Raw genomic sequence first — 21386 nt, 5'->3', positions numbered from 1 at the left:
GTGAGCAACAGTCAGAGCAGCCACAAGAACCAAAGAGCCAATGGAGAATAATAATGGAGCACTGCAGAGAAACACTCGTGGGTTTTAGCCATCCTGGTTCTCCTCTGATATCTCCTAGAGAAAAGTCTTTCTCCAGGGACTCTGGATGATTGGCCACACAGCTGTAAATAAGTTCTGGCAAGCGACAGATACCAAGTAAAACTAGAGCTGATGAGTTCAAAACAAGCCAAGAGTTCCTCAAATCCACAATATTCTTTGTTCCAAAATGTCACAAGTGTTAAAAGTTTTAACAACACTGATGAAGATACTAAGGAAGTTAGTTCATACCAGTAAAGTTTCACAGTGGTAAATATTTCTTGAAACTATCAAAAAAATTAAACAATTTACATACCAAATAAAAATACACTGATATATTAATAATAAAATATTCAGATAGATCTTAAACCAAAGGGTGAGGAAGGACCTGAAATTTCAACACTATGAATGAAGGCTGGGAGAATACAAGGAATCGTCAGATATGAAAATTCCATTTGCATATTCTCTCTTAGATTGCTTTTTGGCAACAAGATGCTAGGTTAGAAAAAATATAGCTTTTCTTATGTCATTTTCTGATATTAAGGAAGTCCAAAGTCCAATAAAGTGCTCTACACTCACTAGCTGTAGGTTAGTGACACAGACAAACTTCCAGATGCTGGTATCACAGAATCACAGAATCATAGCGGTTGGAAGGAGATCGAGAGTTCAACCCCCTGCCAAAGCAGGTTCCAGGTATATCCTTCAGTGACATCTGCACATCTGCCCCTTTCAAGCATGGTAAAATTCAAACTTCACAGACATTAGTTATGAAACAGGAAACAGCATAAGCTCATTGGCAAGACTTTTTGCCCAAGTTCATGCATCACTTTTAGCGTTACTTTCTCCACTCTGATGTGGCTGTTCTGTTTTCAATCCTAAACCAGAACCTCAGCACAATCCTGCACTGCATCACAAGAGAAAAATAATTTTTTAGCACTGTCAGCAATGGAGAAGGATGCGTCTCCACAGAGTGAAACACCATGCTCTCCTCAATGACTAATTTTTCAGGGAGAAATGGCTAAGGGTAGTTAGGGGGAATAAATAAATTCATAAATGCAATATGTTTACTTTTTGAAATCATTGTGACACCTCACCATGCATATCAGACAAGGCAAAGGGCAGTAGAGAAATATGATCCTTTTTGACCTCAACCCCTACCAGCAATTTATACAAAATAGGAAGGTCTAATTATCTCCATAGCACAACAAGAAATAATTTAATCAGCATCACAAAATGCTAATCATTCCGCATGTTTCTATTGCTAGAAAAAATCCTACAAGTTTTGCTATTTCATCAGTTGGGAGAGAAACAGTAGTCAGTCCACCTCCATCAACAGCCTTTATAAAATCTCCCCAGACTGCCCAACAATGCTTTGTAAATCAAACCACAAGATAAATTTCCCTTTACCTATTATGGCTCTTGACGCTTCCACAAGAACTATGAAGTAAACACAACTTAGATCCATTTTTCAGATACATAAAAAAACAAAAACCATCTGCCCTCACTGGATCCAAATAACACCATAGAGAAATAGACCACAAGAAAATCCTTGCCTTTGGTTCAGAGTGCAGGATATGTCTTAAAGTCATTGAAGTATCAAGGCATCCCTTACAAATCACTGTAACAGACATAATCACACAGATTGAAATCCATTGAAATCTGGTACTAATACTACAAGTTCTGAATAAAGACCTGTGATACTTATTTGAGCCCACTTTAATCACAGATAGTTTCCCAGTCTTAGCAGTACTGACTTTTCAGAAGTATCGTTTGGGCAGTAGACAGCCATAAGATTCTTCATAATAAACAAGGACATAAGCTTGAGTTCTTCTAAAAATAAACCAACTGATAAATTTTATTCTGAATAAGACAAAAAAGGGGAAATCAAATGAGAGCAGGTTCGTGAAATATGTTATCTGTTTGAAAAAAAACAATCAAAACTTCAGCTTCTTCATCTTCAAGTACAAAATAAAAGAAAGAGAGGTTAACCACAAACCTTCCAGCAAATTTTTAAAAAATCCAATTAAATAAAAGAATTGTATCAGTCTGCTCCTATTTAAAAGGTAAGACAGTAATTATTAACTCAATTTATCTCCATACCTCCAAAGAGAGCTCTCTGTGATGCTTCCCAGGTTGTAGTCATATAGCTTTGTCAGAATTAGAATCACCTGAAGGCAAAAGAAGAAATTATGGTTAGTCTCAAACAATTATAAACTTACAGAAGTGAAATGACCCCAGGGAGGACTTAAGATTCCTTTAATGGGTGTTTAAAATAACTGACTTAATTGTTATATTTGCCTAAACTGACACAGGAAGTACTCGCAAACAAACTGTTGCAGAATACAAGGTGATTTCTGCTTCCTGTGGTACACTGCTTTCTACTCTGTTTGGTAAGAACTGAAATTATTCATCCTTTTCACAACTGTGCATGGATACGACCCACTGGTCTGTCTTCAAACTACTTTTGCTTCGGCAGGTAATTAAAAAAAAAAATAGGCAAATGATCATCCAACTGTGGCTAGGGAGACTTAGACTAGATATCAGGAAAAGATCTCCATGAGCAAAGATCATCACTGGTATAGGCCACCCAGAATATCTGCAGAGCCTCTACGCTCTTGGAGGCTGACAAAATAATTGGACAAAATCATGGCTGACATTATCCACAGCTGGTGATAACTGTGCTTTGAGGATGAGATCGAACTAGAGACTTTCAAGTGTCTCTAATAAGCAACATTTCTATGACTTTGGTGAAGTCATAGACAGAATGGAAACGCTTCCAGGTTTGGGAGTTTTATTAGCTCTTTTCATAAACAGTTTTTCCCTTCCTGCCAAAACAGACACTTCTAGAATAAAATTATTTTGCCAGGGGGATGAAGGCAATGTTAGCAAAAAGAATTTCCAGCAAAACATTTTAGCCTGCACTTTTGTTAATGTTCTAATGAACTGACTTTCAAGATGATGGGTTCTTTTAACAAGACCTACATTTGGGACAAACTATCAGACCGTTAGTTTTGCTACTAATTTATTTTGCATTTCTCCCTGCCAGGTCACTGTGTATCTTCTCCTCCATTTCCCATTAAAACTGCAGTAAATTGAAGAGGCACAATGCTTCTTATCTGACAAAAACCCTGATTTATATATCTCTGTGTTATTATTTCCAGCCTGGGTTCCTAAGAAACAAGGCCTTCAGATGCACATCCCCCCACTCCCTTGACAACTTTCACTTTCATCAGCCAATTTCAACTAATCTGGCAGAGAAATAAAGGACTGGAGGAAATTCAGTCCCTATAATCTCTGTGAAAGCTAGCACCAGCACGGCAGAGGAAAGGAACAGACCTCATCATGGTAAAAGCTGCCCTGCCTTTTACACACCTTGAACCAGCCACATGAGGAACTGGCTCTTACCCAATACATTCAACATGAAAGAAGGATACAGAGAATGTAAGCAAACAAATAGCTGCCGCAAAGGTTTAAGGAACAGATTATATACATCCGACAAGCACATTTCTTCATTTCTACAGTGGTTAAATCCCCCAAAGATAAATAAACCAAAGAAAAACTTCTTTACTTTGAGGTTGACAGAACACTTAGCCTACTGCAGGGAACCTGCATTAGAGTGGTGGAACAAGATGATCCTCAGAGGTCCCTTCCAACCCCTACAATTCTGTGTAATCTGCACAAACACGAGTCACATGCAGATGATAAGGGAGACAGGAGAAATAGTTGAAAAAAATAACAGTTTACTAAGACAAGCTCCAGAAGAAAAGCATCCTCCCTTTTTACCTGCTCACTTCCATTTTAATCTCCTGCTTTCTATCTTCCATCATGCCTACTTATTGCTTTACGTCTAAAATGAGATCCTCATCCTGTTACCCACAAATGACTGCCTAGAAACTCAGGCTATTAAAATACAAACCCCAGCAGGCAGAAGACATCTTAGTGACACCATATAAATAAACAGCACCACAGAGAAATGGAGGACATGGAGGAGTGACCCATGGAGGTGCATGATGCCTGAAATGCACAAGGATTGGCTCTGCAGATATCTGAGCTGAGACCACAGCCTCCGACTCCTAGCAGCTCCAGGCCCAACTCAGCTCTGAGTCCTTTTGTGACTCTAGCTCTATCTCCAAGTTGTTGCATCCCTCACATAGCTCCCTACAAGCCCTGCCACACAGCAGCAAGCTGCCTCCAGATTTTAAGGCCCCTGCAGGTGTGCTGCCCACTGACACCAAACCTCCCATGACCCCCATGATAACAGTCCCACAACAAAGTGGGAACTGACACAAACATCCCCTTCAAACAGCCTCATGGTGACTTCTGCCTTACCCAGAGATCCTGAGGAGAGCTGTTAATGACAGTGCATATAAAACACCATGTCTCCCTTCTGCTCCATCATCCCTGTAGCTGTCAGAACCTTGACCTAGATGTCCCCTCAGTCCCACAAAACACACCAACACCAGTGCCGTGCAGCCAGGAGGTGCCAGCCTGCACGGTACCTCTTTGAAGGGAAGGCCAATGTGCACAGTGCCAACTGCAGATGGCAGAGCAGCAGCAGTCACATACGTTTTGCAAAGCCAATTAGGGCTTTGTAAGTGCTAAAATTTCAATCTCCTCCCTCCCAGGAATGCTAATTGGTGACAACAAGGCAGCTGCACTCCCAGATCCAGACCACATCACTGCCATCCCTTACTCCTCCGAATGAGTCTCTAAACTCCCTGCTTAACAAATAAATAAAAAATTAAGAGGGAAAAAGGTAAAGGAAGAGGAAAGGGGTGTGAGCATGAAAGCATGCAAGACCTTTCTAAATAACTGCTCTCCTGATGAAGATAACAGTCAAGTCAGTGAAAAGTTTCAGTGCCAGCAGAATAGAGACCTTCCATATGATGTGGGAATTGCATCTACCTTCAGCTTTCAGACTTCCTTGATCTATGAAGCAGCTGGACAGTTACAGAAATTTGCTTATATCTTTTTCCAAGCCTCATCTTTTCTTGGCACACTCATGCTTTGCTTGCCAGAGGAAATTCAGACTTAAAAGACCAAAGAATATTCCTCACTGAATATTTTGACATCTGGTAGTTTTAGAGGCAGACCTGAAGATATAAGGCACAGAAACTTGGAAGAGAAAATAAGAAATTTCCTCAATCCTTTGCCACTAGTTGAGGTGATCTTGGGAAAAATCACAGAAAAGTCTGAAGAGACACACTTTCCCCACCTGTAATCCCAAGAATTAGAACTAAGCCTACTTTTATGGATTAATACAATCAGCAATATGCAATTACACTAGTGTCAAACAGATTTACTTGTCAGAAGTTACACATTTTTACTTTTTCTCCCCAGCTTTGAGGGAAAGTCACAAATCTCCAAATTTCCAGGAAAGAAAATTTAATTGAGAATTTTAATTTCCTCATTTGAAACAAAGTGTAATCGATATCCCCAAAAGAATATGATAAAAATTATAACAAGTGGCAAAAAAGAAAAATCAAAATTTTCCACCTCCAGAGAGCTGACATCTTTCTTGTTCTTTTTTGTTTCACTCAGAAATTTCAGTGAAATCCACATCATCTCAGAGTACTGTATGTTCTCCTGTACTAATTTGTGAAAAATTGTATTTCATCATGCTTTTCTTTATATATAGCTCTAACAATTATCCTGCAATCAGAAGTACTCCTTGATCCATCAAAACATGCTCATTGCAGCTTATACCATTAGAATCCAAAGTAATATTGCTATATCTTGACCTCTTAGTAAAATTAGGATACAGCCCCCAATATTTAATATTTCTAAGCTAATATTACTATTTGACACTATGTTGCAGCATACACACACACACCAGTTTGCTATGCAATAGCTTAGATATAATCACATAAATATCCTGTTTCCAGAATATAGACAGGCTTTCCTACAGGAGCTTTTTCCACTTCTGTGGATTTGTATCAGCTCCTGCTCATCTTTATACCTCTCCCTAGTTTCAGCAGACTTCTTGTGTTATTTGCTCTGATTCAAACATCAGTAATAGATCTCAAAGATACACACGCAAAACAAACAAGTCATTGGGCAGAAAATTAGTTATTTTTGCCTCGGGTTCAATATTCTCTTTTCCCCTTTACAAAGTTATTTGAATAACTTAATTCAAGGCCATGATTTCCGTTATGTTTACTCTTTCAGAAAATGTATTTCTCCTTTGCTGTTTTTGCTGCTTTCATTTCTTTGTTATTTAGCCTGCAAAGGTTAGTTCATGTTGAAGATTGTTCCTTTTTATTTTCATGTTTTTCCTTCCTCTGTGGCTGTCACCATGTAGTACTGAGGAACCTAATGAACAGAGACATGCATATTATGTTGTTCTAAATGTCAGAATATGGCTGTGAAGAAAGAGTAATGAAATGAAAAGTACTGTCTCACCCTTTTTTTAAAAAAAAAAAAATTTCCTCCTTTGTTGCATTTTGTTGTTTTGCTTTCTTTTTTTTTTTTTTTCTCTTTTCACTGAGATTCTTTTTCTCCCCCCTTCCTTATCACTTACCAATCCATACAACCTAACAAGAAAACTAGAGCCACAATAAAAGGAAGCTAAAATACAGTCTTACGCCAGCTTTGCTTTGAATATGGTTGCCTCTTCCAACTGCACAGAAATGCAAGACTATTCTGTTCTTCATTAAAAGCAGCATTTGAAGTAGGATTTTCTGCCATAACAGGCATAGAAATAGAAATCGTCTTCATTTTCTGTGCTAACAGCCAAGAGCAGAAAAGATTTGATCGTGGGTTTATTGCATCCCCAGTGATCATACTAACCATGGTATAGCCCTAAGAATGTTTGCTTTTTTGAATTCTTTACGGAAAGTGAAAAAGCCCCAGGAGATAACAGGACAGAAGGCACAGTGTTTTAGCACACTCACCTGAGAATTGACTGACTGACAGAAGAGGTACTTGAACTTAGATAGCCCTTTCCCAAAGGAAACCATTTCCCCACATCTATTCTAGCAAGAACTAGATACTGTAGGAATGTAAGTGGAACCCACCTTAATTCAAAACAGTATTTTCAAAGAAAATGTACTTTGTTAATAATTCCTGAACTCTGATTGCTTTTTAGACTCAGGACGTGAAAGCGTATCTGCAGGTTTAAGATGGAAATCAGTGGTTGGACTAAAAATACTACTCTGTGAAGATACTCATGACAGATATTTGCAACTCCAAGAGAAACTGCATGGTAAGCATGGCTAAATGTTTCCCAGACCTAGCTTGGTTTAGCTGGTCTACACAGTCTCACCCTATCCTTCCTTACACTACTGACCTAATTTAATATTAGCTTAAATCTCCATTTAGACCTTGTTTCCAGCTTCTATCAAATAAACCTAGTAAGGCTATCACAGAATATTGGCCACAGATCATCCTTAACTGCAGTACTTGTTCCAATCTTAACACAAGGATTACATCTAAGTAGACTTTTCTCCGTGCTGAACTAGCTGGCCAGGGTGGCACTGAAAGACTCACACTGATGATCATGTCCATAACACAACAGAAAGGACTTGATAGCTGTTATCTGTGGCCACATGATTCAGCTGTTGCTTCTGTTGTGCGTCCAGAAAGTAAGCCAGCCCCACAGTGAGCTGGCTCCTGCCCCAGCTGCACAGAATTCTAATAGCACACAAGGTGTATAATGCTTTGCACTATTCACAACTGCAAATTTACTCCTGGGAACAGCATGTGAACACGATGGTTAAAAAAAAAAAAAAAAAAAATGTGGCTGCACTCAAGCTAGGCTAAACATGGATGCAGACTAGAACAATCATGGTGTTTAAAGTCTGATCATCATTATTAAAGACCCACAGTGCAAAATGATCTGTCTGACATTGCAACTCAATCTAATTTATACCAACAGAGCCTCTCTCATCTTGGATACATTTTTTCAGCTGTATTTTCATCACCATCCCCAGGTTCTCTCTCCAAATGCTTTCCATTTTACACAGCACAACAGGGTACTAAATGAAAACAAGCAACTTCTAGAGCTCCATGCTGATGGAGATTTTTCAAACAGAAGAACACAATCAAATTTTTAACAGCTTTTACATTATAGCTTCTCGGTCTGATTCTTACAGTACTACCTCTACATTGACCTAAAACCATGCCAGGCAGATTGAATCCTGTTGGAGCAATTCCTGATCTTCAAAATCACAACAGTTTGGGAAGAGAAACAAACAGACAGACACGAACAAGACAGTTTAAGTACACCTCAATGTGCAGTGATCCATGAATTCCTCATTAAAATCAGGAGATCCTTTCCATCATCTACTTAGCAGGAACATAAGTCAGTAACAAAGAAGCACTAAATTAAGTTTCCACAAGCTTGCTGGTCTGCTATAATTAAGCACGAAGCTACAACACTTGAAGCTTTCTTATGCACTATGCATTAATAACCCATGTTTCTCTGGCTAGGCTTCAGTGTGTCAGAGGATGCAGCATTTAGTCCAAATAATTGTACAGTTCCCATCTTTTCCCCTCCTCCTACCTTCTCACTACAACGTACAACTTTCCAACAGAAAAGAAAGACAGGAAGCCACCAAAACACAGTAATATTCTCAATGAGTACTCTGGTGCAGAATCTATGTAAGGAAATGTTTTCAAAGAAATTCACAAGCAAGTCTAAATAATTCATGACTAAGAATTTTACAGGCTGCTCATGAATAAAAAAAGAAACTCTAGGGAACTCATTATCTGGGGCAAATTACTGGTACAAATCTTGTCCTTCATATTATTGTTATTTGGCAATTTTATACCAGTCAGCAAGTATCAAGGTCTCTAACAACTAGGCCAGTGCCAAGAACTGTGAAAATATGAACAGCGATTTGCTTTTCATGAGTTGCAGATGATCAGGCAAAGAAAGGCAGGGAAAGCACAAGGACAGAGAAAGAAAACCATGTTTTTCCACACCTGGACAACTGACTCCTGGCTTCTTCATCAATCTTTATTATAAAGAATCAGTAAAGTAAAAATCCATTTTTTCTGCATACTTCAATGGACATAAAAAAAAATGTTGCCCACAATCTCACCTATGACAGGAGGTGATAGCAGAAGTGTATAGAGAAAGAATTAAAATTAGCCTCGCTGAGGATAATGTGTCCCCCTATTAACCCTCTGCAATAAGCAAATCACACTCTTCCTAATTCAAAAACTATTGCAGTCAGTGTGTCTAATAATAAAAGGATCAGATAAAGCCAGTATAGATGATCAAAGATGTTGAATGACTTAAAAAAAAAAAAAAAAAAAAAAAAAAAAGCCTCAAACTGAATCTGAGGACAAAACAGTAAAGGAGATATAAAAGACACCTATAAAGTCGTAAATGTCCTGAATTGATTTTCCTCTTATTTAGTGCACAAGATGAAGGAAAGCAGGTTCAGAAGTTATGTACAAATAAGTTTGGAAACGCCTTTTGTTGTATGCTCCAGATACAGAAATCTTGTCTCAGTTCCAAGTGAGACAGGAGTTCAGGGAACAGATGTGTACTGAGGTCAGCTTAATACATAAGTTAATATATAACACAGTGTTTCTGCAAGTCTTACACCCTTCCCAGGCACACAGTTTTAGCTGGTGTTGGAGAAGGAATATGATGAAATAATACAAGTCTTTTGTTCTTATTGCTAACATAGGTAGCTTTAGCCTTCATGAATTTCTCCAAATCTGTACTTCTTCACATTTTTAACATCTCTAAGAGCCACCTGTAGGCAAGATATTCACTTAGCAACTACGGATACAGGTATTTCTATTATTTGTGTTGTACAATTGAATCTACAGAGCAAGATCATGGGTTAGTGATCTTCCCCAAGTAAGGAAGGGACCCACAAAAGACTTCCCCAAATACAAACCATACGTCTGAGAGCACTGTCCAAATGCTTCTTGAACTCCAGTAACTCAATGCCATACCCACCACCTTCTGGTGAAGAACCATTTCCTAATACCCAGTCTGAATATCCCTTGATACAGCTCCGTGCTGTTCCCTCAGCAGACTCTATTTCACTCAGCTTTCAGATGTCCCTGGCATGCAGACAGCTTTTAGAGGAGACAGTATGACTTAGAACAAAGAGAAGAAAAGTGAGGCATATGTCCAAGATCTTTCAAAGACAGCCTGCCCAGTCCTTATGCTTGTCATCTAGATGAAATAGAAATTTGTTACAGTCTAAAAATAATTAAAAGACTACTACCAAATTAGAGTAAGAGAAATCATGTTTCTGTAGTAAATAAAAACACAGAGTTCAAGACAGTGAGTTGCTGCTTCTCCTTGCTCTGGAAGTGACCAAACATATGCCTAATATGTTAAAAAAAAAAAAAAAAAAAAAAAAAAAAAAAATCTTAACCATTAACAAGCTGAATAATTTGGGATACAAATTTCATTGTGTTTTAAACTTTCCTCACCCCCTCTTCAACATTTAAATCTGTTTTGACAAATTTCCCTTCCATTCAGATTCAGTTTCACAGAAATATTTCTGAGCATCTCCTCATGTGATTAATAAACTAAAGAGACAAAAAAATTAAAAAGGAATATTATATATTCAGGTTCCAAAGTAAACGCAATAATAAATTTTCTTCCAGTTGCAGAGGGAGGCAGAGAAGAGAGGAAGGAGGACAAAAAACCAAGTGAAAGCAACTGCTTGCCATTTTGAAATGTTTTAATACAAGGACAAATAGTTTAAAAAGATACAAGATTTCATTTCAGAAGAAAAAAGTTACTATGAAGAGAATCAATTACACGCTGTAACTGCATTGATGTTTAAAAGCTATTAGCATGAGAGCTCTGTTCATGTTTCAAGAGGGAGATGAAGTCTTCTGCTTATTCATTTCACTGAATACCTACAGAGGCCTCTGGGGGATTGTTTCAGAATTGAGACCAGAGTAGGGTGAAGCCCTATGTCACCTGGAAGGAAATGTCTTCTCTTACACTCTATTGTATTTGCTGTCAATCAACAGCTCTTGCTTAAACATGCAGCTGCTGCTAGTGATTTAGAGTGGACGCCCAATGAAGATGAAAGGTTCAGCTGCAGAAAAGCACTTTGCTGTCCTGCTTCTGGACCACTATTGAAACACTCAGAGCCTTTCACAAGGCTCTGGGCTTTGCCAATGGACTAAGATTTTAAGTGCTGACAAGCACATTCCTAAAGCAAACACGGAAAGCCTGCGTCTACAAATGAAAACTTCCTTCAAGAGTTTCTTAAGCACTTGATCTTACATACCAACTAAGGCTCGACCATAGCCACTGCCAGTTATAAGACAACACTAAGCACTCACAGAAACAGAAGCGTGTGATAAAAGACTTTATGGAAAAAATACCACCATCAGGATCCTTCTTTCCCAGCTTTAATTACAGTGGTGTCTTCCTGGTTAAGACATTGAGGTTTCTGAACAATTCAGAAATTCTAATGAGCTCCAAACACATTTACTGTTTCCCAAAAACACTAATCCAGGCCCCCCACTTGAATGTAATTCACTCAGCTCTGTCTGAGGAAAGAATGAAAAGGAAAAATTTCAGAAACTGTGATAAAGGCTGAAACTGGACGACTTTCATTGGGAAGGAACTGTCCTGGTAGAAGACTAAGGGTTGTAGGGAAAGGAGAAAAAATAGGATTAATGAGTGCTTATTTTGGAGTTTACTGCATCATATAAAAGTGAAACGTTAAAATGTAATGAATAATTTAATGCTTTAGTGTTGTTTAAGCAAATCACTTTCAAGCAATGTGTATTCAAGTAATAAATCACTGCTTAGCACTCTGCCACAAGCAAAAGATACTACTTGACAGAATTATTGAATGATGTTGCATGACCACGAGGCAGCTACATAGAGATAAGGATGATATTCTTGAATAACTGCTTCCTCTTACCCCAGGGAAGGAAGAAGTAAAACTTCCATCCTGGGGCAACAGGGGTGGTGAAACTTACGACGTGCATTTCATCTTTAGGTCCCAAAAGTGCTCTGAAATCACTCATTTATCACTCTTAACAACTATTCTATTATGTAGGTTGGCTCACATATATATATACATATCAAGCATATAGAGCTTAGAAGTTTGTTATGGAAGGCAGGGAGTGAATACTTCTTGCCAGGATTTCATCAGCCTAATTAGTGCACTTGATTTTCCATTGAAAACTGAAATGTACCAGTCACCCAGCTTTCACTCACTATTACAGTCAAGTGGGAAAATTATAACAACGTATGATTTTTTTTTTTTTAAACATCTATGAACAGAATCATTGTTTGCTAGAGAATGCAGAAGGCAGAACGTAAGGGCAAATAACTTCAACTAGTTGTGTTTCTTCAGTACATCAAAGAAAATCAGGTGACGCCCAAAATTCCAAAGGATTGAACCCAGTCAAAGTGACATTTCAGCCATTACCCAGTATATTTTTTAGTACGTGATTTCTCTGATTATGTAAGAAGTTTTTCAGTTCCTTGCATTCTTTCACCCACTTCAGCTGCAACAAAATATGCCAACAGCAGCTGTTCGTAATAAGCTGGAAGGCATCTTGAGACCAATTGTAATGCAAAGGTCATATTTTCTGAGCTGTTTACAGACAGTAATTTGTTAGGTTATAATGTCATATGTTGTCAATAATTCAAGGTGGGAAACTGTAACAGTTAATAGGTCATGAATTCTTCATTTTTCCACTTTATCTCTTTTCTTCCTCCCAAAGAGCTGTTAAACTGTGTCTCAGCATACTCCTCGAACCCAGACACAAAGGTTTCATTTGTTTACGGAACTTAAGGAACTTCACATGGTAAGATGTAACTAATCCCTCAACAAGCACTTAGGGGTGATAACAGAAATAAAGCACACAATTCAGACTTGGGATATAAATTCCTGTTGAAAGTCTATTCTCACCAGGGCTCTATATTCTATAGAGCAAGTTGATGCAGTCAGAATGAAAACTGCTGTATTTCATCAAAAAGAGGACTCAGAAACAACTTGCTCAAGTGAGACATATTCTAAATTAGACCCTTCAACCCCAGCCATTTTAGCAAACAAGACCATTATTAAAACTTCAGTTATGGGATGTTCTTTTTTGTATTCTGACAGGAAGACACATCTACCTGATTAATGGAATCCCCTTCATGTAAAATTGTCAGCTCATTTTCTTTCTGCTGATCTTACAGCAGAACCACACACACAAAGCTGAAGTGTAAAGCAGGACTGGCTAGAGGATAAAAACATGTGGGACAGAAAGCCTGTTGCAGATCCTCCAGGTCAAAAGAGCAAATCAGCTGTACAAGCAGTAATTTGTATTAACCCATACCACACATACATGAGAAAGGTATCCAGTATTTACCTCCACAGCACTCAAAGCACTTTTGGTTTTTATTACCATATCCTTCACAGGAAGCCTAACAGAAGGCAGTGATTCCATCTTAGATCAAAACACAACAATTATAACTAAGACATATTAACACCAAATATCTGCAGGGAAGGCATTAGGCCCGAGGAACTTTCAGCAAACCAAATGTAACCAAAATGGTAGCCTACTCACATTAAAATAAAGAAATAATAATTATTTTTTTTTTTAATGCCAGTCTCATGTTTCTCTTGCAACTTTTTTTACACTATACTGGGGGAGACAGCAGGGAGAATTAAGGCCTGTAGAAAGTAGAGGTTTCCCATTAAGGAATGAAGGATAGAAAGAACAGCCTGAACATGGCAAGGAAGAATGACAAGGATAAGAAGGAGGATAAAGGAAAAAAAAAAAAGGATAAATGAAAGAGAAACAATCAAGACTTCGTATTTACAAGACATTCTGATCTGGGAGTCCTTAACCATCAAGAAAGAAATTTAGAGGAAAAAGAAAAAAGGAAGGCACACGTCTCTTGTAGAGGGCTTCTTTCTTAAAATTAAGGGATAGAATGGCAGCTTGCGCTTCATTTCATCTCATCTTTCCCCTGGCACACATTTCATCAAGCAGGTATCCAATTCAAAAGGGGAGGGAAAAAAAAGCATACTGCAAACCAATGCACAATAATTAAAATCTTATTAACCCACTAAGATGTATGACTAAGATCCCATTATCTGGAGGATAACAAACCTAAGCTGCCTTCTACCAATATCTTCACGTCTCTGGCAGAAAGTGCAGTGTAGTTCCCAAGTGACTGGTGGTCTCAATTTCTCTTCATCCTCTTCATTTAACATTAAGCAGAATGTGGTGGAAGATATTCTCACATTACTATACATATATATACCCACACATATACATACACACTACTTAAAGTTTCATGGGGTCTTTTTGACATGAAAAGCCAAAACAGTTCTTGACTTCCTCAGTCAGTAGAAGGCAAAATAAATAAATAAATAAATGAATCAAGAACAAATGCTGCTGGGTAGAAAATCAATACCTGAACTACAGCACCCAAATCCCAGATTTATTTATTTACTTTCGGGCAACCAGTTAATGCTGTCTTCCAGGTGCAACAGTGCTGATTTATTTATTTACTTATGGAATTAGATGTCCTTTTGTACTTGGACATGATGAGAAACAGTACTGGTCATTCTCATTACTGAAATTGTTCCTAATAACAAAAAAGCACAAGCTCCCTTGTCAATTCCTTTAGCCATGCTCTGAACCAAACCTCTGGATCTCATGTTAAAGAAAAACAAACATGCAGGTACAGTGAAGATTTCCTTAAAGGATATTGCCTTTAACCTGGAACTAGCCTACACACCCTGATTTCCTCTTTGTTTTGCCATAGCCCTTATTAAGGTTGTTAAAATAGAAATTCTAACATTAACTGCCACTTTCAAAATTCTTATGTGGTTTGGCTTTTTTTTAATTCCTGTTAGGATTTACCAACAAAATAGGCCACCTTGCCTGAACTGTGTAGCACCTATAAATGGTTGGTTCCTCTCAGCACACTGCAGAGAAGTGTGTTGCTTCATCAGCTGAACAAATATAACAGTGAACACTGGATGAAATAACTTAGAACTCCTTTGAGAATTTCAGAATTCTGTTGGGTGTCCTTCCATAGGATGCTAGCAGTGCATAAGCTCCTTCCTGCAAATCCAGAAGTACTGATACTTAGCTCTAGGGACAAGACTCCTACCTTAAAGTCTGATAGGGAATACAAATACCTAAAGCACTGGCAAGTCACAGAGAATCTGGAAAAATTAGAGCATTGGTTTTGACATTTCTTAGTAGTTTGAAAATCATTTATCTACCCTCAGATAGTCCTTTTGTACAAACAGTACAACTCAACGCATGTAAACCTTCAGTTAAGTATCTCTCTCCTACTTACACTATATTTATTTTCCAGCTTTGCATTCCCAATTATTAGCCCAATGATCTTTCTACTCAATCTCACTAAACATCATCCTACAGTATACGAATCTGACCTTGACCTCAATTAGGACAGGACTTTAGAGAGATGAATTTTGAACCAAAGTTAGATATTATTTTCTACCTACAAACCATTACCTCCACCCTTCCCCACCCCATTCAAAAAGCCACTAGAAAAATGTCATGGATTTGCATGCTATAGCAGAGAATCCTTCTGAACCACTTCCAGCAGAAGCTTTCAGCCTTCTCACCAGCTCACTGCCCTATCTACTAAACTAATTTGACATACACTTAGTGTCAGCCATTTTTCAAGACACAGATACAGAACAAAGCTTCATATTCCATTCCCTCTGACTACTGTTTCACATCTGACATGTGAACCGCTAGGGAATCACATTCCATTTTTCCTACCACCTCGTGCTTGCTCAACACCTGTTCTCAGGGAGAATGGTATTTCTATATTTTTGCCTTTGAGCTAAGTAAAACTGAATAAATAGATCTAAGAGAAGAAAATTAGTCTTACAATGTCACCTACCACCTTTATTCTCTGCTATGGTTTTCCATAAAGCTTAGTAAGTGAAGAAGCTTATTAGCTTTCTCCCTTGCCTTGCTGTTAATCAAGTAGTCAGTGTTATGCTATAAGCAACATCAGCTATTCATGTTCTCTAGATGATTAAAGAGGTACAAGACAGAAACTGGTCCATATACTATAGGTTTCCAATAGAGCAGTGGTAATTATCACTGCCAGGGTGGTAGGAACTGCAAGGGCTAGGTCTTTAGCCAATAGAAAGCAAAAGAACAACATAAATTATTGTTCCCAATTTCCTTCATTTAAAGATTTACCTCACCAAGAAAGAAACACAACTGAGAAAGCCCAAATGAAAAGGATGACATACCCACGGGCTGCACTCTTCCACCCCACAAACTGCACTAAGCTCAAGAGACCTGAATGAAAGTCAGCAACAGCAAGCTCAGCTCTCCAAAGGCTTTCACTCTTCTTCCCCACAGCAGTAAAAACTTAATACATACATTTGAAAGCTACCCACCCAACAGAAATAGAGTACTACAAACACTGAACATGAAAAAATGAAATTCTTCTAGAAGAAAATAGAGACACTACCTCCTAATTTGCAAAGGACACTGATGCTATTACAACACACAGAAGATATCTCTGATGGTTGAAGGTGAGTGGGGAAGCAATACTACATGCACCTATGCTGTAAGGAGCACCTTCAGTTTCACCACTGGTTTTGCAACATTTGCTGTCCTGAAAAGAATTGTCTGACTCTACAGAAAGGATGCATGTAGCTTTCTGAGGAAAAAGAGAGCTTGATTTCTCATTTGCGTTAATAAAAGATAGAACTGTTACCTCAAAAAAGCTCACAAAGAGGAGTCAAATAAACTTACCCATCTTCTGTCTGGAAAAAGTTTCAGAAACCTAAAATCTGTCCTTATGATTTTCTTTCTAATAGCGAAAATTCAATACCAAGTCACAATTACACCAGAGAGTAGCCTCTCCTTTTTCTAAAGTAAGATAGAGCCAGCAGAAAACGTATCAGCTCTATAGATTCACTTGTGACAGCCCAAAATAAAATTCAGCTATAAGTAATATGAGCTTTCTATCATGTTAAAGATTACCACTGCATAAATGCATCCAAAGATTAAAGACTGCTCAGCTGTAACCGTGATTGACATGTTGTTAAACCAGTAATATCTTTCCATAAAAACTACCTTAGCTTTATTCTTTCTAAGCCAATATGTTCTTCAATAGAGAAGAAAAAAAAAAAAAAAAAAAAAAAAAAAAAAAAAAAAAAACCACTTCAACATTTTTACAGATGATTAAAGCAGTATCAGGCAGAAGGTGTGACATTATTTCCCAAAGAATGAACTCGGGTTTTTTGGCTTTAATTTCCTTCTGTGAGGAAGCACGTTATTCAGAGTTAACTCTACATTAAAATTTCTAGCAGTTTGAAAAGGTGGAGAAAATATCAGCACAAAATGAACCAGAACATTTTGTTAAAAAAGAAACAGATGAAGCAATGTTTGCTCCACTGATACTAATCTGCTAGGAAAAAGTAGACACCCTGGAGTCAAATACAAAGCCAAAGAGTTTGTTGCTGTTGTTTCTTCTTGCTAGTTTTCCCTTTTCCTTACTGCCTTTGTATATAGAAAGCAAAGCTATTTCTCTTGTCAAACTAGTAAAGTGACAAGAACTCTATGTCTGGCAAAGGGAAAGGTATGAACTTAATGCAACGACTGCTGTCAGTTGCACAAAGCACAGCTCAATCCAGCCAGCAGCAGCACTGGAAATGCTGGATGGCACAAAGAGCCGCTCCATGCCTCTGCACCTGAGAATCCCCTGTATCACTCCAAGCATCTCTGCAAACCTTGTAATGCTCCTTCCCAGGGAATGAGTCTCTTGGGAGATTTGCACCACATTGACATTTGTCTTTATAGAACTGCTTGAGTTGGAAGGGACCTCAAAGATCACGTATAGTTCCAGCTCCATACCAAAAACAAAACAGAACTACCTTCAGACCAATTTAATATCAGACACAAATACCAGCATCATTCACAAGTTAGGAGTTAAATTAGCTAAAGCTACTTGAGGAATTGCCTTTCCTTCTCTTAGTTGGGAGCACTTGTGCAAACAGGCAGGACAGAAGGGAGCAGCTCCCTGTTCAGCAGCACTGGTTATTTAGGTGAAGATCTCTCCCATGTTTTGAGTTTTCCTTTCCAGCCACTGTGCTCACCATCAATGGACTTGTGAAGATAATGTGCTGCTACAAAGAGCAATCAGTGCGACTGAGATCAGACGCTCCAAAGTAGAAAAGGCCACTAAGTAAACAAAGAACAACTGACTTCCATTGCAGCTTGGGCAAATGGTTGTAATTTCCACACCCAATTACCCAGCTTGCACAAGCAATTACATTAATTCCATGCACAAATTAAGCATGGCACTGCATGAGCATGTTGTTTATACAGTGATCAACATTTTCCATTATTATTATGTTTTTAATCTGGCCCTAAAGCTTACAGTGGTTGATACTGAAGGACTTGTAGATAGGAAGGCCAATAGAATTGGCATTCTGGAGACACATTGTTAATGCCTAAAGATACCACATTTTGCTGAATGACACTTGCTTCTTTTTCAATTTCTGAGGACCCAAATCCTAATTTCTGCCTTTACGTATTTTGCAATCTGTGTACCATGGTTCTTGAATACCTCCAGGGATGGTGACTCCACCACCTCCCTAAGCAGCCTGTGCCAATGCATCACTGCCCTGAGAATAAACTGTTTCTAATACGCAATCTGAGCCTCCTCTGCTGCTACTTAAGGCCATTACCACCTTGCCATTTTCAAGTAGTTTAGTCTTATGGTGACAAGCACCTTGCATTGAAACAGGTGCAAACTATTGCTTCTGTTCTATAAAAGCAAAGCTGAGTAACATAGTTCCCTCCTTCCATCTCTATGAAGAGAAATTTCACTAGAGTTCTTGTTGTGGTTTGTCCTGGTGGTTGAGGTTTGCTTTTATTGTTTCTGAAGGGGAGAGGGAAAGGGCAAGATGATATGAACAAAAATCTGTATTTCATATCAAATGACAGCCTTATTACTTGTAGGAAACAGAAGAAAGTCTCTGTGCTTTGCCCACCTTCAGTTTTTCTTATCTTCCCTTCCATCAAGCAGTATAAGATAAAATTAGGAAAATACAATAGTAAAAGTTGGGAAGCTCCCACAGGAAAACAAACGAAAAAAACAACCATACAACAGGAAGGAGAAAATTTTCTCAAATATCAGGTGTTACAATTCAGAGCAGAGTTTTTAAGTCAAAACATACACATCTTCTGAATACTACTGAAAATATTTTTGATGGAAAAAAATATCAGTGGAACTATTTTGTCAGCTTATCTTGAGATGTTACCCAGAGTTTAAGGTTCATCCAAGTTTCTGCTTGCCTGTCTGCACTGACCAGCCAGAGTTCCCCCAAGGAAGCACTTCACCAATGCACCCATGATACTGGTAGAACTTGGGCAAGGGACAGCAACACTTGCTCCATCACAGCAGAGCAAATTCCTGTGTTGTCAGCACTGCCATAAACGTATCGAGAGTGCCTTAGCAGTACTATGTATAACCACAGACACATATGCAAAAGACTTTGAGCACAGACTTATAGCATCACTTATACAAGCATCCTCCTATCAGCATTCTCTAGATTGAGGGTATCTGCTAAAAAATTAAATATTTTCTACTTATTAAACAAAATGCCATATTTTATTTTCTTTTTTTGTTTTTTAACTGAGTAAACAGATTGTGATTGCAGGTTCTTAAATTGCTTTTAATGTTGATGACTTGGCAACCTAAACTCTCTTCAAATGTACACTGCTCAAGAACTAAATTTCTTTATTTTTACATTATGAAAGGTAGGGCCTCATTCAGTATTGCCAAAGAGAATCAAATTGAATTACTCAACATCTAAAAAAAATAAATCTCCAAACAGCTATTTTTCTGCACTTCTCCATTTATTTTCCATCTTCCTCTCCCATCCTTCTTGCCCTCCAGATAAACTCCAAACCAACAAAACATGAAACCACACAAAAGAATCCCCCACAGCAAGAGGTTCATAGTCAGTTCTCCTGCAATCTAATTCTTAGTATTCCAAGTAGCCATCTGTTCTAAAGTGTCTCTAAGTATACATCACAGTAGCAGAGACCCTGATCTTCAGCAGGATTTTGGTCCCAGATTCTCAATGGAATCCTAGTGACTCAAGCAACTAAAAACATTTGCAACTGGGGAATTGAGTTTTTCCCACCTTAATGTTTTAAATGAGAAATTACGTTACTCCCCTTTGCTTTCTACTCACAAGCCAAGTCAACTTTCTTAATGCAGGATACTAAAAAAAAAATAAAGAAAGCTACATGGAATAAAAAGCCATTCCAACTATAATGAGACAGGGTTTTTTTTTCTGCCCAAGCTCAGGTTCTGCAAGTCTGTCATTTGCACAAGTCACCTTGTAAGGGACTTGACAAGGGCAGTTCTTGTCTTCTCTAAGGAATGAAAGGATAAGGCCCTACAAATTCACTTCTCAAAGGAGAGGAAAAAAATAATAAAATAAAATCTTATCAAACATTCTTTCCTCTCTCCTTTTTTTGAAGGGATAAATCCTTAGATATCTGGAGACAAAAGTACAAAATGAATAAGAACTGGACATATCCTATCTTCTTGCTGACTCTGAATCCTTCAGGCATCATACAAAAGCAGGTGTGATGAAGACCGTTTAAATGTTCAAGGAAAACAGGGGCAGAAGCATCAAAAAGAAAATTATCTGTATTTGTGAACAGTTTCTTTGTGTTTCATTTCATGATATTTTCACTGACTGTAAAACTGACAGTTATTAGCTCTCCTTCTGTAAAGAACTTACAAGAGTTATCACTGTCCTAAAAATCTGATAGCATCCAAAGTAATTTTGCTCTTTATTTAGGCTGAAATCACCTGAGTCCATATAGCTGCACCAGAGTCTCCTCTTCTTCCAAAAGCAAGTTTTAAAAATGCAGGTGCCTGTACAAAGCAAACCATTTTTAGGCATGCAGGGCTGTTAGAATAATGCTAGCCCTCTCCCTCATCCCAGTTGAATACAACCTTGAAGTCAAGAAAGTATTAAAAAATGAAAATAAAAATCAGCCATTTAAAATCAATGGTCAGCACCATCAGCTTGCACTTCAAATCCCTTATTTCTGCTGTCCTCTCCGAACAGGATGCTGCTATCATTACCCAAGCCTCATCATTTGCACATTGAGATGGATAGCTGAATTTTTTCCTTTAGCCAGCAGTGCATTGTATCTCATGTGGGACATTCTGCTGAATCCTTAGTTTGAGATGCACTATTGGTTAAAATCCTATCATTCTCAGAGGGGGCTTTATACTTCACAGTCTCAGAAAGAGACAGACATGTCTTTATTACCAAATATATTCTCAAGAGCACATTAACAGTGCTTAGCTTGGCTTCTACTTC

The 21386-nt window shown here is 38.2% G+C and overlaps 1 protein-coding gene across 2 annotated transcripts in view; it reads right to left on the bottom strand.

Annotated features, from left to right (window-relative positions):
• The window catches only part of SORCS1 (sortilin related VPS10 domain containing receptor 1), a 268735-nt gene that overhangs the window by 180224 nt on the left and 67125 nt on the right, over positions 1-21386 (bottom strand). For both annotated transcript variants that reach the window (XM_042818167.1, XM_042818168.1), the window contains exon 2: positions 2176-2243. In XM_042818167.1, the coding sequence (XP_042674101.1) occupies positions 2176-2243 (68 nt within the window). The remainder of the gene's footprint in view (positions 1-2175; positions 2244-21386) is intronic.

This window comes from Centrocercus urophasianus, unplaced genomic scaffold (genome assembly GCF_019232065.1).
Source record: "Centrocercus urophasianus isolate 14NV4802_14NV808 unplaced genomic scaffold, USGS_Curo_1.0 seq_17, whole genome shotgun sequence".
Lineage (NCBI taxonomy): Eukaryota > Metazoa > Chordata > Aves > Galliformes > Phasianidae > Centrocercus > Centrocercus urophasianus.
The sequence above is the reverse complement of the archived record's forward strand: the minus strand, read 5'-3'. Positions and strand labels throughout refer to the sequence as shown.